Source organism: Morone saxatilis, unplaced genomic scaffold, assembly GCF_004916995.1.
Source record: "Morone saxatilis isolate NCDOM2014 unplaced genomic scaffold, NCSU_SB_2.0 Contig8, whole genome shotgun sequence".
Taxonomy (NCBI): Eukaryota; Metazoa; Chordata; class Actinopteri; family Moronidae; genus Morone; species Morone saxatilis.
In genome coordinates this window covers 16,077,442-16,096,384 of record NW_023340257.1, presented here as the reverse complement: position 1 = coordinate 16,096,384, position 18,943 = coordinate 16,077,442, and the positions used below count along the sequence as shown (strand labels likewise).

The window sequence follows — 18,943 nt, the reverse complement described above, 5'->3', positions numbered from 1 at the left end:
TTTTTTTTTTTTTTTTTGCGCAAACAACCATGACAGCATCTCCTCCGTTACGTATTGCGGCATATAGTTGAACCGCATTCTGCTCCTGCTGAATGATCCTCTTTGCCACCCCTCCTTCCGCGCCTCCCTTCCCCCCGCATTGAACCAAACCATGCTTGGTGCAGTAGGCTGTCAGGACCCGCAGTGCACCCTCCAAAATGGGAACTAAGTATTTATATATATATATAAATTTAAAAAGGGCCCATTGTGCCACTACAGATGAATCCCTGCCTTTGTGTCTCACCCTTTATCTTTCCCTGCTATTGTTCTCCGCCTGGTGAAAGAACAGACACATGGTCTGTGGTAGATATTGTCGGCTGCCAAGTAAGAGAACTTGGATCATGCTACAACAGCAGTCACATGCTGTTTTTGTGTGTTTGTGACTTTAAGATTTAAACCTGCAGCCCCTGTCAGTGTTTTTCTTTTTTGTCCCCGACATGAGAATTATGTGGTGTGATGAGTTCAAAGGCAGCAGGCCTGTGTTGCTGAGCACAAATCCTCTAACGCTCCACTGTACTGTGCTCTGATGCAGACACTGCTTGCTTCAGCACCACCAAACTGGTTGGCGGTGGACAGAATGGGTACTCCGCAGTCTGTCTTGCTCCCATCTTTTTTTTATTCCCCCCCTTCCCTCCTCACCACCTCCCCTCAACCAACACGGTGACTCATTGAAATGGACTCGAAGAACACGTGGTGTTACCGCGGCCTCCGGCTACGGAAATCTTAGCTTTAATCTCTTTGGTTCTGAAGAGGGATCGTTAGAAACTCTCATTTATCACTCATCTGTGGTGCAAGAGCACACGGGCGCAGTGGAAACAAGATTATTGTTTATTTCATGTATTAAAGCTGCAACTATTAGATAATTGAGACTGAGTATCGTTTTGGTTTTTTGATAATGGGGCCTAAACTATACTTTTAAAATGTTGCTACTCTTGGTATTTTACAAACTCCTGCGTCAGACTGGAGCAATTCTTTTGCAGAAATATGATCCTATTTGCTAACCTGAGGAAAGCCTGCTGTCATCTTCATTAATTGTCTTCTAAATGACAAGTCATGATGACACATAGCGTCTACTATCCACCGCCGGGGACCGGAGGCGCCCACACTGCCGCTCGATGTGCTTAGCATGGAGTCACACAAGCTGTGGAACACGGTGTGTCCCTCCGCATCGCCTGACGCTTCCAGCCTCTACAAGCAAGTGTTTTTTCTAAACATTCGTTGCACGTCCCGCCCGATGTTGGACTCCTTTCGCAGTGAAACACAGCCACACTTTAAAGCGTTAAGCTCTGCATTTCAACCCGAGGTTAAGGGAGGTTACCTGCTGCCAGAGCCATGCAGAGAGAGTTGCCGTAATGTTAACGAGTGATGGGACGTGCGGTTCCGTCTGCACCAGAGGGCAAATATTTTAATAGACAGCTCTGGTACCGAAAGGAGCACCGACATCTGCATTGCGATTCAGTGCGGTACTTACCGGTTGTACAGGAACCGGTGTTCCGGTACCCAGTGCTATTTCTAATAGCTGTAGAGCAAGTAAGAATTTAATTTCTTAACTCATTCTTTAGTTTGTACTGAAATGAGTCTTTGAGGCTGTATGACATCATAGCATTATAAGCTTATCTTCACTCGATAGTTTTGTTTTCGCGCAGCAGTAAAGTTCTTGTTCTGTCTCATCGTGCCAGTTGTTTCCATATTATCTGTGAATCATTTCCTGACACTATCAAGGACTACACACAGACACAAAGCAGCAAGCACCGCCAAGCAACAGTTGGCGCAGGGGTTCGTCTATGGTAACGGAGCGAGCCTCACATCTGTTCAGCAAAATAAGATACAAAGAGGTGGTTAGCGGCGGTGATATTCAGTGTGCTACATTGGCGACCCTGTTCGTGTCTCACTAATTATAGCAGGCGTGTGTATTTCGGGCTGTGGAGTATTTATACCCGTCCCTCATCACACTTTCTCAGCCTGAAGTGGGCATGTTGACTGACTTAGACAGGCCTGCTAAGACCTCATGAGGACGAGAGAATGACGTCTTGGATGAAGTTTTAAAAACGAATCGAAATGAATCAAGTGCCTGTCTAAGAGCAGCACAGGTATGGATCACATTGCCACGCAGGTCTTAGCATTGTGGGTTTGTATAAAACATAAATGACTTTATTCAAGGAATGCAACAAGTCTTTGATTCCAGACTGTGTGTAAGATATCAGCTTTAATGGATTATAAGGCCCAGCAATGAACGTGTCCTCGATTAAGCCCCCCTGATGAAGGACGGCGAGGTTAAGTATTATTTTAGTGGCTTTTCATTGCTTTGTGTCTGTAAGGAGAGTCTTTAGGTAGGTCACAGCCGACGTCTGGGTCCAGCTGTCAGATAGTGTCTGTGTCTGTTTTGAATTAGTTTGTTTAGAGGGTATTTGCATTGGCAAAGGTCTGTGTAGGTTGTTTACTCAGTGGAGTCTGCTGCAGGTGCTCCTCATTAGGCCTACCCAAAGCTTACGTCGCATTTTTAAAGTCACATTCACCCGAAATGAATCTCGGAGTATCATACATTAAGCCTCTGTAGGCACGAAAGGTGACGGTTAAAGTTTGAGGTTTCCTTCCTCCCTTCACAAAGAACAGCAGCTGTCGCAACTGGGACGTGTTGATGAAGACAGACATTGAAAAGAGGAATATGTGAAATGGGCACTACGCTGCTTCACTAGAACTAAGCCCCCTCAAAACAAAAGCACATCTTTTTTGTTTTTAAAATGTACTTTTCTTGCCCTTCAAGACAATCTCCACTGTGAGTTGTCCTGTTATGTGTTGATCTGATGTTATAAAAAGAAACCTACTACAGTCTCTATATATAGCCAGCTTATCTAAACCTGTGTAGTGTCTAGTATCGTGGTTACGGTGAATTCAAATGAACGCCCATATAATCTCTTGTTTGGGAGCTTTATGGTTTTCAAGTAAACCGTAGCAAAACTGGACAAGGACTGAGTAAGATAATATATGTCACCTGCTACATCGGTTTATTTAGCCTGTACTGTAAAAGAAAATGCATTGGTCATTTTCAGTACTCAAACAAAACTTGTATAAGGTTCCAGGTGCTTATTACAGCACAGAGCAGATGGTGCGGCTTCATTGTTTACAGTACGAACACAGTATATTTATTGAGTGTATAATGTTCCCTATCCATGTGGACTTGGATGTGCACCACATCGATAACCACAATGGAAATAGGTCTAGGACTTAGTGTGTATTCTTTTGTGGATCATCATGTAAAATATCAACTCAATTGAACTTTCAACTACTTTTTATAAGCATGAATGTTACACCCAAATACAGAAGTAAATCTGAGCTAAATGATGTTTGTGATAGACTGAATGTTTTATCGCTGCGTTGTCCTTTTGTTAACAGGCTGATCAGCTGACTGAGGAGCAGATTGCTGGTGAGTGCAACCAGTGGTGTTTAGTTTGTATTAGCAGCTCACCACCAAATCTAAGAAACTACATTTCTAAGAGATTAAAGGAACCAGAGGTGTGTGAGGATAATGATGGGCCGGTCCTGATTATGGTCTTATCCTACTGACTAGCTAGTTAATTATATTCACATGGCTTCCCTATGTGCAAATCTCAAATATGCACATCAAATTTAGGTAATTCTGCAACAGATGCCCCAGTGCTTTTAATCCAGCTATACCAGCCTCTCACCTTTTGTTCCTTTGTAGCATTGAATTAATCATGCACAGGTCGTGTTAATAGGGCTCTGTATTAGCAAGTATCTGGCAATACGTATGATAATACAGGGGTTACAGTTTAAGATCCAGAACAGTGGGAACTGTGTTTTATCACATCCAACATCATAGCTGTCAGGTTACATTTACAACACTATCTAGCTATCTAAACACAAAAATCTAGTGTGTTTTTGAGAATCAATACAATATCCCACAACAAAATATTGTGATACTCAAGTTTATTGATATTTTCTTATTAATACACTTTACCTCTTAATGCTTACAGTTTTTTTTTCTTTCTAGACTTCTTGAAAGACTGAAAGTGAAATTTCTTAATTGAAGTGAATGCTCATGGCATGCTAACGGTGTTATTTCTCCACATGCACAGAGTTCAAAGAGGCGTTCTCACTGTTCGATAAGGATGGTGATGGTACAATCACTACCAAGGAGCTTGGGACTGTGATGCGTTCTCTGGGACAGAACCCCACTGAGGCGGAGCTGCAGGACATGATCAATGAGGTGGATGCTGATGGTGAGGACGAATAACACAGGAAAATTGTACTTGTTAAAATGTATAATTACTACCAGTTTAAGGGTCATCTTCCTCTCAAATGTTCCTCTTGCTACAAAAGAAATGAGTTTCATACACTTTTCATTAGAGGATGATTAACTTTGCACATCTTCTGAAATGTATATATTTTTACACTTTTCTTGGTCTTAATAATTCAAATAACAAACACGTTTTCGTAACTATAGAGAAAATAGACCTACATGAGGTTATGTAACCTGCAAAAATCTGAACTTTTGGGGATTTCCCTTTTTTTTTGTCAATTTGTTTCCTTAAAAGCTACCTAACAGATCAGTCACCTTAGTCTGTCAGCACAGATGGCAGTGATAGGTGGGTGACAAGGTAGGGATGACAGTTTTAAAAACACTTTAACATAATATTAATTAATATTATTATTATTTACACTTTGCCAAATGATATCAGTCAGGTATTGTAGTCTATGCGCACACACGTACCCATGGTAACCCTGAAACCACAGAGCCTCCCCCACATAATAAATCCCAATTTAACACCTGTGTGCAGGTAATGGCACAATTGACTTTCCTGAGTTCCTGACCATGATGGCCAGGAAGATGAAAGATACAGACAGTGAGGAGGAGATCAGAGAAGCCTTCAGAGTCTTTGACAAGGTACGCTACCACCACTCAACAAAAGTAGCAACTCTGTTTTGCCGCAGAACAGTTTGTATATAAATTGTATCCTTGTGATGGCCGACTGCTCACATTCAGAAAATATAAAACATATTCGTACCCTTTCATGTAATAAATACCTGTATGTTTCGATTCTTCGAAACAATATTGATATTGAGCTTTCACACAAGATCACAGATGTATTTGCAGCGCAACACTAAAAGGCTTTTTCATTTGTGTCTCTCTGCTAGCTGAACAGTAATCTTTAACATGCTAACATGCTATACAAGTACAAGTGAGGCTAAAAAAGTACAGAACATATAAGTGACCTCACCAACTCTTGTTTCTACACTGACAGAACTGCTCAGGGTATTACTGACCTAGCTGTCCTAGTACATCATATGATGTAAAATACATACAGTAACAGTAGTTCTTCTGTTGCCTTCTGCAGGATGGTAACGGCTACATCAGTGCAGCGGAGCTACGGCACGTGATGACCAACTTGGGGGAGAAGCTCACTGACGAGGAGGTGGATGAAATGATCCGTGAGGCTGACATTGATGGCGACGGTCAAGTCAACTATGAGGGTGAGATGTTCTTTTTGTTTGTTTTCTTCCTTTCGTCACACAAATGAAAATGAATCGTATGTTGAATCGTATCGTATGAATCTTGCACAAGTCACTAATTAGAACCGTACAACTGCTTGCGTGATTTTTCTCTCTTCCATTCGTCTTGATTTCACTGCAACACGATATTTGTGTTTTTACTAAAATGTTATTTGAACAAGAAACACATGTACTGCTACATTGCTAAGACATAAATCAGGAAATCAGTCAGTTTCAACATAACCTTGATTGAACCAAAAGCTTTAACTGCCAAAATCTGACAATGTTCATCTATGTTAAACATTGTTTTTTGCTCTTTGTACAGAGTTCGTCCAGATGATGACCGCCAAGTGAAGAGAACACTGACGTTTCTCTCTACGTTACTTGTCCTCCTAAGATCACTGTCTTTAAGAACCAAAAAAAAGGAACAATTATGAAACGATAGACAAACTTCCCCCCCAAAAATCACTTACCTGTAGAATTTTGCAATTTGTGCTTCAGTATATCCAACTACTTCTAAGGTATCTGTTTAGCAAACACCAACAGAATAATCCCTAGAGAAGTTAATGGACCAAGCTTTATGAGGGCCGACGCCCTGTACTTCAGACCAAGATTCTGCTGAGTCACCCAGCTCCTGATTAATTTAGAGGAAAGAGCAACACTGAAAAGGCAGAGGGATAGGAACCCATGCCACAGTTTGTATAGGGAAGTTGGCTATTTAATTCTTTCCGGTATTCAACAAAGAAAATTGACTCTCTTGCACCAGTGGTGATTCTCTAAATACTGAATTGAGTCCTCTTCTTGCATGCACCCTTTCTGTGGCGGTCTCTTGTCACAACAAGGAGGCTCTGATCCCATCAGAGGTAGTGGTCAGATTGTGTACACACTGGAGGTATATACATTACTATATAGCTATATATCTGTAAAATTTGTGTCACTATTGATTATTGCAAGAGCAAATAGTTGCGATGTAGGGTGTTCATTGGTGCTCGGTTGGAGATGAGCATCCTTATACCTTGAAGAGTTCGGACAAGAATGAGAGACTGAAAAGTGCTGATGTTTTTTCCCCTTGGGGATATTATATCGTCTTTGTTTTGAGTCGTGGGCTTTACATTGCCCGCAGCACTGGTTGGAGACAGTAGTACGTTGTATTGCTTCAGGATGATAATTGTAAAAACACACTTGAGGACTGCAGTTGACACATTTGTTCTGCAAACAGATATCCTGATGATACAATATTGATGTAATGCTTTATAAATGTGTTCTCAAATATTAATGTATTGATGACAAACTTTGGTCACCAAATATATCAATATATATATTAGTGTGTCGTAAAGTTTGCATTGCCTATTGTTGTAGTAAATTACCTGTGACATGTTTTCGGTTTTGAAATGTGCCATAATACTCTAAAACGCCTCAACCTTCTTGCAAGACTCGTAGTTCATTAGAATATAATAACTCTACTTAATATAATAACATATAAAAATACACGCAGTTGAACATATTTGCACTTTGGTATAAACCATGTGGATATTATAAAGGTTTTGTTCTAAAAGAAGAAAAAGAAACCAAATGTCACTGTTGCTGCTGCTATAACAACTCATACGTTACACTCATTTCTCGTCCTTGTTGTCTGATCTTCGATTTGTAGTCCAGTGATTCAAACTTCAATCTGCTTGCTGTTTTACTGAACAGAATACATATACTGTATATTCACAAACACTACTTGTGGTGGGGGTGATGTGTTTTCATTTGGGCTATTAGAATGGGACTTCCAGATGGGCATTGAAATGGGGGTTGTAGCAAAAGGATTCAGCTTTAGATGTGAGATTGGATTCGGTGTTAGGGTTTTTTGAACAGTTAGCTGAGGGTATCTTGTGATTTCCTCAAAGCACGAAACTTTAAAAAACTGCTCTGCTTGAGGCGTTTTAATTGATTAGCTTTGATTCAGATGTTGGGAAGTAAATGGTAAATGGACTGTTAATTTCTGAAGGTATCTCAAAAATGTAAAGATGTGATATATTTTCCATAAATCAATAAATTGACTGAGCTTTACTTCACCTGCATTTCATTGTCACATTTAATCGAACACAACTCTCTATTTTACTTCCTGTTGTTTCTTTTGATTTAAAGCCAATGACCAAAAGAGAAATCTGACTAATATTCACAAATGCCATCTCTCCATATTGCACTAAATCCTTTTCCTGCCAGTGTCCCTGTGCCAGAAAGGAGCAGTAATCCCAGACAGTCTCAGATTGGGTTAGGTCAGGTCACCCTACCCTCTTCACTGGAGAAACCATCCCAGGCACAGGCTATATTTAGTGGCTCATGAGATTGTTACAGAAGCCTGTGGTAATCCAGGTCAGCTCTAGTGTCGTGACCTCTCACCCAGACGCTCTAAATGCAAGCGAGGAGCACTCGCCTTCTCGCTGACGGGCAAAATCAAGAGCAAATGGGGCGAGGCTTTATCTGGAGCAGGTAGATGTGATTGGACCCGTGTCCGCATTCTAATCGTGTGGTTAAGTAGATAAATGAATTAGGAAACAGGAGCACACTCAGCAGGACAATAAGAACTACAGTATCACAGGCAGGTGTGATTATCCCTTTCTGGTTGTGTAATGGCAGACTGGAAAGGCTCACTGATGCAGCTCCCACTGTAGTGCAATAATAAATTAATAAATTGAGAATTATAGATATTTGTTTTAAATGATAAGAGTTTTTTTTTGGCTGCACTTTGAATACAATATCAGAATTAATTAATACAAAGCCTTAAATCTACAGCATTATCTTCAGCGGTGGGAAAGTATAATTTCGCACCTAAATATTTGCACTTTATTTGAGTATTTTAATTATTTTGTGCTACTTTATACTTCTACTTTTAACCCCACTGTATTTATTGGACAGCATTGGATATTGAATACTTTTCAGGTTTCAATTGTACAAAAAAATATATGATGACTTTATAAAATATAATATCCAATATTAACGATTAAACTACCCAACAGTATATAAAGCTGTTAAAATGAACTACATCTCAACCTATTAACATACTGCTTGAATGTTATTACATCAATTATATAATCCAGTGATGTAATCATAAAAGGCAGCACTCTGAAACTTAAAGTACATTTTGTCACTAATACTTTTGTGCTTTTACTTTAGTAACATTTTGAATGCAGGATTTCCACTTGTAATTAAGAATTTTTACATTGTGGTATTGCAGCGTTTACTTAAATAAAGGGTCTGAGCTATTCAGTATGTAGATTATTATACATTATATTATTGCTGATGCTTTCATGTGTACTGTAAGCATTTAAAAAAATATTACATAGCTATCAAGTAAATGTAATGGACTAAAAAGTAAGGTAGTGAGTAAAGGAAAAAAAAAAGAAAGTAAAAAGTCCCTCTGAAAAGTAGTGAAGTAAAACAGTAGCCTAAAGTTTGAATACTCAAAATACAACTGCCTCAAAAATGTACTCAAGTACTGGTGATTAAATGGACTTAGTTACTTTCCACCACTGCTGGCCACAATATACATCTTTACCAAGCCCCTGGTCCACACCACTGTCTAATCAAACATGATTACATGAATAAAGGTCAACTTCTAGACACCACCACAAACCTGGTACAGTTACAAATGATTTGACAATAACTTCAACACTAGGTGGTGCTGTTTCAACATCTTCAAACTCAACTACTACCAGTGTCTAATTTAAGACAGGTGCAGCACATGCAGTTTGGCAGAGACAGGAAGGAGATAAGACAATATAACTGAAAACAGTTGAATGAACAAATGGAAAAAAAACAGGTACGTTTTCAATAACAGTGGATTAAATGCAGCTTGTTTAGAGACAGCCAGTTCTTTTAAAAAATGCCGAACAAAGATGGTGTTTTATGGGTGTATGTGCGTGCATGAAGTGTGTGGTATGTTATTGATGTGTTTGCTCGGGCGCACCACACCCACTAGTCATAATTGTGTACACTTTGCAATGTAACCTAATCACCCCTTCACTGGAGAAACACTGAGTATTCCTTTTCATTGTCATTATGCCTCAGGGATCAGGCTGTGGAGTAAGTTATGTAAACTGCGCTGAACAATGCAGACTCCTGAACAATGTAACTATTTTTGGAACATTGTATTTGTACAGTTGATTTAATTTACACACACTATCCCTTCAAAGAATATCCGTCTTTCGTCTTACATCTGCTGTTTTGACATGATCGCATGCTTCTCGCTGGCAGCTCTTTTGCATGCAATAAAACAGATTTGCTTTCTCCTGCACACTGTCTTCCTTCCTGTCTCTCACAAGACATCCTAGTACGATTGCTTTTCATATGCTTTTTGGCTGTGACTATTCAAAATGTGAAAACGAGGAACATTTGGAAAGTCTGTTCTGATTTGCACCTGTTTGTTAGGACACCCAGTGAAGAATAAAAGAAGCACTTCCTCTGCTCATCAGACCAGCTGTTGTGGTGAATTAATCTCCAGTTTCTACTGAAACAAACAAAGATGCAGAGTAGTTCTTAAAAGATGGGGATATTCCTTTTTTCAGCAGTTTAGTGTGTCTGATCTAACGCTGCACTTGATCCCACGTACACCATCAACATGTTCTATAAAACGAGGTCCTCTACAACAATGGTTCTCAACCTGGGGGTCGTTAGATCATTTCCGAGGGTCACCCAAATGGTTGTGGAGTCAAATATAAAAACATTTTGTGGGAAGCAGCGCGGAATGAGATACGGGAAGCAGTTCACAGCAATGTCACCCCTTTAATGAACTTAAAAAACGGGACAAAAACTCAAAAGCACTATATACTATAGGCTTTATACATGTTAACAGGCCCACTTACCTCAGTAATGTGGACATGTATTTCTAGCTGCTATTGTTGACTGTGAAAGTGCTGTTCAATACATCTAAAAACACTACACTGTTCTGTCTGTGAGCACCGCAATGGTCTTCCCATATGAGTCAGGCAGAGAGGGGGTCGTGAACACTAACCTGATTATTCTGAGGCTCACAGCTTTAAAAGGTGGAGGACCATTGCTCTACAACAATGGTCTCCGTCTCATTTGGCTTGTTACACCATAAAACAACTTGTCAAATCTTGCCACAGGTTGGTGGCCTGTTCAACCAATAATAATATTTTAGAGGCCAGAAGATACAAAGAAGAGGCCAAACTCAGAAAAATAAGCTTTTTTTGTGCAGCATAAATATGTTTGTTTCTGTTTCATCTCGCAACTCCCTCTCTGCTACCCCATGGGCGAATCCTGACCCCCAGCGTAGGAACCACTGCTCATGATGACTGTATGTCCAGACCTACATCTACTTCAGTTGTTTTAGTAACTCTGCTGATTAACACTCAGGAGAGTTAGCTAACAAATGACCACAACTCTTTTAAACTCTTCTCTGGTTATGTGTTTCATATGTGAACGATGAGAAATGTTTATTCATATTTGATGAATGTCAGAGGTGAAAACCAACACATCCACTATGAGAACATAAAAACCTTATCTAAATGCTTGCTTCTTCTTCTTTTTTGGGACCGTTTTTTTCCCATTTCCATCTTTATTTGGCAGTTGAGGATGGAGAGAGACAGGGGAATGACACGTAACATACTATATAGGTCCCTGACTGGAATCAAACCGGGAATGCTGCGGTTATGTGGTGTCCATCTTAGTGTTTTCTGGAAATTTCTCAAGAAGATCACACAAAGTTGAATTCCTTTACCGCATTTAACCCTGCATTGAAACCAGATGCTCACTAATACATTTGCACAAATATGTAACAACTAAAATGTTGTTGTGTGATATTTTCTTATTTTATAAGTTCATGAAGAAGACCTTTAACAAATAATGTTGTATCAGTTAGGTTAAGAAGTTGTGTGTTCAAAGTTTTCTACAATTTTCACACTCTAATAAGCCTGGAGATTTTACTGTTGTCAATTTAAAATGTGTTCAGTTTTATTCTTTAATGTCCAAAAGCAGTTGAACTTGTCTTATTATATTACATCAAGAACTTCCAGCTCTTTGCAGTTTTCACAGTACTAAAGGACATCATGTAAAGGCCTCTCTACAGAGTACATGATAAGAAATGTCATGTGCTTGCAAATATCATCGTGTTCAAGTAACAACTTGACCGAAAAGATGTGTAATATGTCAGCATAAAGAATCACATTTGATAGCATTTTAAATGTGCATGCTTATATAATGACTAGGCTGTCTCTTGCACAACATTTCATTCATTGTTGTGTGCTATCATGACCTGATTGTGCTGTGTTTTTATGACTGGAGCTTATTATTGCACAGACAAATCCTTATAGAACTTTTTAATAAACAATAATCTGATAGACATAATATCTTTATCAGTTTTCAAAATTAAAATAGCTCTGGGTTATTAAAATGATGACAGCCACTGTTTAGAAAAAGATGATGGTATTTAGAATTAGATTATCGAGTCATCCTTGAAAGCATAAATCAATAAAAGATACTGATGTGGGAAGCTCAAAAGAAGAAAAGAAAATCCTCTCTCGGCCTTAAATGGTTTGTTGTCAGAACATTATTACTCTATCAATACATTAATAAAGTGGTTTTAACTAGAAAATTCCCAACAGGGCCCTTTTCTAATTTCAGACCACAATGGCTTTCTGTTTTTTCTTCCTTAGACACAAAATGGAAATCAACAGACATTTAAACAAAAAATAAACTCATAAATAACAGTAATATATTAAATAGTAATATATTATATAATATAATGAATTAAACAATCCAGCGACACAAAACAATCAACATAATACAATCCACAAGAACATACAAATAAGAGGGCTTGCACATTCTCCAATCACACACACATACATGTCTTAGAAATGTCATCTACACAGAATCAATGAGAGATAAAGTAAGTTAACACTATCAAACAAAACATACTGTCAAAATGGCAATGGCATTTTTATTTTTATTTCTAATTATATCAATATGAGGCTTGTGGAAAAAAGGACCAGTGTGTAGGATTTAGTGGCATAGCAGTGTAGTTGCAGATTACAACCCCCAGGACAGTTCCCGCCTGCTGAGCTCCTGAACTTTAACAACTGTCTGTTACTGGTAACAGAATGGAAAGAGAAGTGAAAACCTCTTCATTTAAACTCTACTAGAAAAGGTAAACTAACATTTCTCTTTCTGTCTCAAAGAGCAGGGAGTGATATTTCACTTTGTTAGAGTGTTGTATCTTTCACTTTGTGGCCTATAATGTAAGTCTGCAGTTCCACAGAAGTACTTTGGATTTTTCTGGGTGTCATCTCAGGCATTTTACTTTTGATTTCTTAGAGCTCCACATGCATAGACTATAGACCCGACCAATCACCGCATGAAGTGGCTGTGCTTGTTGTATTGGTGGTTTTCAGAGAGTTTAGATTCTACTTTTGGAAAGGGTATTTTAAATGCTGTTGTTATTTAATTTTTTTTGTTGGTATTTTTCACAGGTTTTCGAAGCCACCGTAGTTTCTCTTACATGCTTGGAACGGGAGGGTGATGCAAGGGTGTTGCAATCAGCAACTACACCACAAGATGCCATTTAATCCTATACTGGACCTGTAAGAATGATTTTAATATTCATTTATACAACCCTAAAATGGATGTGGTGTTTGGGCGTGTGCTCTAAAGAGAGAAAATCCCGAGTTTATACTTCACTAAATATGTTGTTGAGTTCGGCATCTTAATTTTCATTTGGTATGTGGGAAGCATAGTCTGAGACAACATCCATGCCAGCCAAGGCCTGTTTAGACAGAAACTATACAACTAACAAGGGAAGCTCCTGAATAAACAACCTCTGTTAGCAGAGAAAACATCTTCAAATTCCATTATGGTTTAAGTTACATGAAACAAGGTAAGCCAATGCAGGCCTGGACCATTATTTCTGTATTATAGGTGCCTGTGTATTGTCTACAGGATTGGGAAAGCCCTGTCTGTTTCTGTGTAAATTTCCACTGTACCATAAATGCATCTGTGGGTGTGTGTTACTAAAGGGCTGTCAAATGTTTTTCAGCACTCAATTTTTAACTGAAATAATAGTAAATAGTTCAAATAGTTAAGCAATGCAGATGAACTTAAAGGTTATTTTACTATAAGAAATCAGTTTACAGATCTCAAAGCTCCAATAAATATATTGTATGACACATGGCACATAACGTAAGCATCTATGAGAATATGTGTAGGGCTAAAATGTGGTTTTAAAGGTTCAGTGTGTCACATTTAGGAGGATCTATTGGCAGAAATAGAATATAATATTCCTGAAAATAAGGATCATAGTGTTTTTGTTATCTTAGATTGAGCTGTTTATATCTACAGGGAGAGTGGAATCTCCCTGCGTTGAACCTTTTCTACAGTCACCCAGAATGGACAAACCGAACATGGGGCATTTTGCATTGTTCGAGAGTTTCGTGGATGCCGTACTTTCTACCTCGTACTTGGAAGGGGAGGGTGAAGTGAGTGAGTTGCAATCTGCAACTACACCGCTAGATGCCACCAAATCCTACACACCAGTCCTTTAATGTTTAATATTTTTGAATGTGTTTTGTGTCACACTGTAGAGATGTTAGGGAAGTCAGATCCCACAACCAATGTGCTGTAACACATATAAAACACATAAACTCATACTACTGTTGCACATAATGTTTATACTTTTATCTGTTCTGTTTGTCTTCTTCTGACATACTTTTTTAAAAATGTAGGTTTTAAAAGTATTTATTCACCTACAGCTGGAAATGAGAGAGGACAGCTAGCTAAGCTTTTTATTGAGCACAAGACAAAACACTGACTCAAATTCTGATGAAACTCTTTGAGATTTCAACCAGTTGGTGCCTAATTAGAGTGAACAATCTGTAGGACATAGAAATACTGTATATGGAAAGATTAAGTGATCATGAAAAATACAGACCTACAGCCTGTGACTTCTTAAGTTGTTACTCTTCGTTTAAACATGATGTCACCATCATACTTGGACATCAAAGAACCTGTGTGCATTAGAAGCTCAAATACACCCAAAGTATGTTAATCAGCATAATGTCAACCTTGTGTGTGGTCTCACTGTTCACATCAGCAGCATCTTTCGTCGCCACATCTTTGCAGTCAGCGTCGGCCACTGGTTCATTGAGCAGTGTTTACCGTTATGGATGTTAAAACCATGTTTTGCATCACTGGATTTCTGAATGCAAAAACAAACACAAAGACAGAATTGAAGTTCTGGAAGGCAGAAACTCTCAGACATCGTGGCATGCACAGCTGAAAACATGTGCTGGCTAATTAAATGATTCGGTTATTGATGTTTCCATGACTTACATATGTGATACTTATCTAACAATGAAAACACACTGTAAAGATTACAGAGGAAACGCTCAACAAATATGCTAATCAGATTCACAAACCTTTTTTGTCATCTCTTTTCTCTCACTAACCCATACATGTTGCTGTCCTTTCCCTCAGTGAATTTCTTCACGGAGTTGGAACTGTAACAGTATGTACAGTGTGGGTTGCAGGTTTGAAAAATAATAAGATGCTCACACAGAGCGTTGACATATGTCACAGCATACATTTATCAAATGTAACCTCATAATGAAATCCGAATTAAAGCTGCGTTTTTTCAAATGTCTTACAGATTCTATTTCATGTTGAGGGTTGCGTCATTAGTAACATTCTGCTTTCAATTAGGGATAAAAGAGTTGGGCAAAAAAACAGCCAAGACCAAAATTCCCTGAGCTCCATGAGTATCATAAATTCTGGTCAAAACAAACTTATTTGATAGTCCTATCGTCTTCCATTGAGTTATGAGTTACGATAAATGCACAATGTTTTTACTGATACTGATTCTTTTCCTGAAAATTGTGACATTCTTCGCTAATGTTTTATACCAGCAAGAAAATGTGTGCGCTTGTACTCACGGAAAACAAGATAGAGGTTGACATCTCTTTCATTTAACAGTGAGTGGATAGAAAGGTAAGTTTACACAACATTGCGATTGCAGTATGATTCAGGATTAGTGTGGGAATTATCATTTTTTGCATCACAAATCGACATGTTTTGTAGGCCAGGTCATCTCTGCAGCACTGCAGTACTTCATTATAATGCTGATTTATCAAACATTATATCTTTATCAAAAAATTTAAGCTTTTGTCATTTGCATATTACACTAGGCCATATTGCGATTTCGGTAATAATTTCATTAATTGGGCAGCCCTAGAAAGAAGCATGTTTTTCTCTGGGATTCAATTGAAGGAGGAAATGATGACCAAGCATATCATTTTCATGGTGAGACAGCTCCAGACAAAACACACACACATACATACAACACACTAGTTTGTGTATCATGTTGCTGCCCATACTTATGCATGTTATATACTGGAATTTTTCAAATTGTCAAATGACATTTTTGTTTTGATTCCACCATTTCTATTTCTGTTCCGTCGGTTCTTGAATGTACTTTAAAGTGGCCTTATTATGGAAGCAATCATCCTCCATCCTTCCACCAACCTATCCCTCATCCTTCCATCCATCCATCCATTCATTCACTCATCCATCCATCTATTTATCATCCATCAATACATCATCAATCCCTTGATTCTCTATAAATCCATCCATCTATTATCACCCATCACCCTTTCGTTTATCCCTCCATCTATCTATCCATTCTTCCATTCAGATCTATCCTCCATTATTCATTGATCTATCCACCACTGTCAGTCCATTCATCCATCCAACTACAAAACCATTCAGTCACCTAGCTTAACTTTTGGGTATGGATTTCACCTGAACTGCATGTTTGCTCTCTCTGAAACCTGAGTCACCACACCTTTCTACTCTTTAATTAATAACATACACGTACAACCAAACACCAGCAGCTTCTATTGTAAATCGATGCTTCCCTGCACTCATTGCAAACTGTGTATGTTTCAAATAGGAACGTGTAAATTGACCAAGTGTTATGATCTCTGTGTCTCAGTTATAAATATATCTGCATTTGTTTTAATGCGTCTATGCCTGCTGTTTATTTAAAGGTGCCTGCCTGGTTTGTTTTATCAGCGGGGCAGCTGTAAACGACCTGCGTGCCACCCATGTCTTAGGGTGTCTTGTGATAGTTACAAGTTAATTAGAGCTGTGTTTGCCACGGAAGGAGTGAAGGCTGGAGAGACTGAGTCAAAGTGAGAAGAAGATTAAAACAAATATTTGCATGTCTTTGTTTAACAATATCACAGTGCCCTGTGCCAGTGAGCAAACTACCCCACAACCAGCTGAGTAACTGTGCATCAACACTTTCATTTACAGAGTGTAAAACAAGGAGAAACCTGATCTCCATTACTCCATCCACAGTTGAACACTTGCACTACACTGTTATTATTATGTTTCCTCAATTACAGACGGAACAGCAACAGGAAGCAATCAAGTGGAACTACTGCGAGGGGAAAGTGAGCAATGAAATGTAATTACTATAAAGCAGTTTGTATTCATGACTATTTTTTTGGTCGCAATGATTTTATTAGTGCTTATTTTAGGTGTCATGGAAATAAACCATTAAAGAGCGCAGCAATGGCTCCTCAGGAACTTCAGCCTTATTGCATCCTGTATCTGCGGAAATGGTGATGTGTTCATTATGTGCGTTTGTGTCATTTTATGTGCATCAACCAACATATCATCACAGCAGTGCATGAGCTCTTGGTTGTGTCTAGTGTTGTTCTGTGATTTATCCTTCAGCCCTGACTGTCTCCTGACCATACTGAAGAACAAAACAACTGTGCCTGCAGATGATTCAGTTTGCTCTCCTCTGCACGCACGCAAGCGTTTTAGCTTATTTTAATTAGTTCGACCTCCGCTGAGGTTGAAGTTGGGGAATGCAGAGAATCATGGGACAAGTTAGACTACATCTACCAGTAAGAATGATGAAGGTGTGATACATAATAAGAATAATTATAAAGGTCTAAGTTGTAACCAGTGTGACAGAGTGTGAGGGAAATACAAAATCTGAAGAGGTCTGATCAGGAACTTTAAGTGAAAACACCTGTGTTAGTGTACTATGACCATGTCTGGGTTTTACCATCTGCATCACTGCCTCCAGATAGGGTTTAGCATAATGAGCAAATACAGCCAGCATAACGGAGGTATTTTTCCTGGGTCAATAAGATCCATTAAAAAAAGCTTTAGTCACATCTACCAGTGGTGTTTCAGACGTCAGACACTGGGTGGACAAATGAATAAGGTCACTCTCCCTTTGGGAGAAAAAAAACCCAAAAACGATTTGGAAAATGACACCATAAAACATCGAGCCTTCTTGCCTTTGCGGTGATGGAGAATACCAAAGTACATCCGTTTGGGTTTTTCCATTTCATGGAAACTTCTACTCCACTACATCTGAGAGGGAAACAGACTTTTTACCTAAAAGATTCCCTCAAAAGCTGTGATGTTCTTTAAAATATGATGCATTGTTTTAGGTAAGAATTACAAAAAATATATAAAGTATAAATTACAACATTAAACTGTTAATTACAATTTCATCTGCTATAAAAATCAGTACAGTTTATATTATAATAAAGGGCTCAATCTGAATAATACGTACTTGAACTTGTGTACTATATATTGTTGATACTGAACCTTTACTTGGGTCAAATTTTGAATGAATATTTTACTATTTACTAGAGCAGTGGTTCTCAACTGGGAACCCACAGATGACAGGGGTCCTCAGAAAAATAGGGGATATTTTAATTTCTCCATTATTTCATTGGCTAAAAGTTAGCCCAGAGAGAGAATGTATTAAAATGATTATTCTGTTTATAGGCTTCAATCTAACACACATAGCTAATGCTTATCAGACAGGGATCCCCAAGACGAGATCTTATCAAATACGGGTCCGCGGCATGATGTGTATCAATCTGGGGGTCCTGACTGTGTGGTTTGTATGAAGACTTATTATTTTTTCCAAACAGGTTTTCTCTGGTTCCACTTTTGTCAGACACTCTTCAAACATTTGACAGCATATTAAGATTAAGGAGAGTGTTGTTAACCCTGAGGGTGAAATCAAAGCATTCAGCCTCTTCCAGAGTACACGCACTGTTACCTCTGCCTACAGGTATTTCACAAAAGGCTGCACAAATACAACAAAGTAAAGGAGCCAGAGAAGAAGAAGAAGAATGAATCAGCAGGGTAACTGAGGCAAAAACAAGCAGAGAAAACTTTCTTTTATTTGCAGTTATGTTCAGCTGAAGCACCGGTTCACCCTTTCTCAGTTGAGTTGTACCAAAGGCTGCATGAAATGTAAACTGAGATTAAGTCTATTCAAAACACCTTTTTAAAAACCAAGGGGAGGCAATGCCAAACCAAATACTTACACAAAGACTAATTGGATTGCATTTTTTTC

The 18,943-nt window shown here is 38.6% G+C and overlaps 1 protein-coding gene across 1 annotated transcript; it reads left to right on the top strand.

Moving 5' to 3' along the window:
* Nucleotides 1-1,997: 1,997 nt before the first annotated feature.
* On the top strand, nt 1,998-7,610 carry calm3a (calmodulin 3a (phosphorylase kinase, delta)). Its single transcript, XM_035679727.1, has 6 exons — nt 1,998-2,129; nt 3,433-3,463; nt 4,137-4,280; nt 4,839-4,945; nt 5,397-5,532; nt 5,876-7,610. Exons 3-6 carry the CDS (start codon nt 4,211-4,213, stop codon nt 5,902-5,904), a joined length of 342 nt encoding a protein of 113 aa, XP_035535620.1. The 5' UTR covers nt 1,998-2,129; nt 3,433-3,463; nt 4,137-4,210; the 3' UTR covers nt 5,905-7,610.
* Nucleotides 7,611-18,943: the final 11,333 nt, after the last annotated feature.

Bases quoted from the DNA above. Each gene is read 5' to 3' on its own strand.
- calm3a (XM_035679727.1), top strand. From the start codon at position 4,211: ATGCGTTCTCTGGGACAGAACCCCACTGAGGCGGAGCTGCAGGACATG. The intron at 4,281-4,838 runs GTGAGGACGAAT...ACCTGTGTGCAG, and splicing joins CAATGAGGTGGATGCTGATG to GTAATGGCACAATTGACTTT. The intron at 5,533-5,875 runs GTGAGATGTTCT...CTCTTTGTACAG, and splicing joins CGGTCAAGTCAACTATGAGG to AGTTCGTCCAGATGATGACC.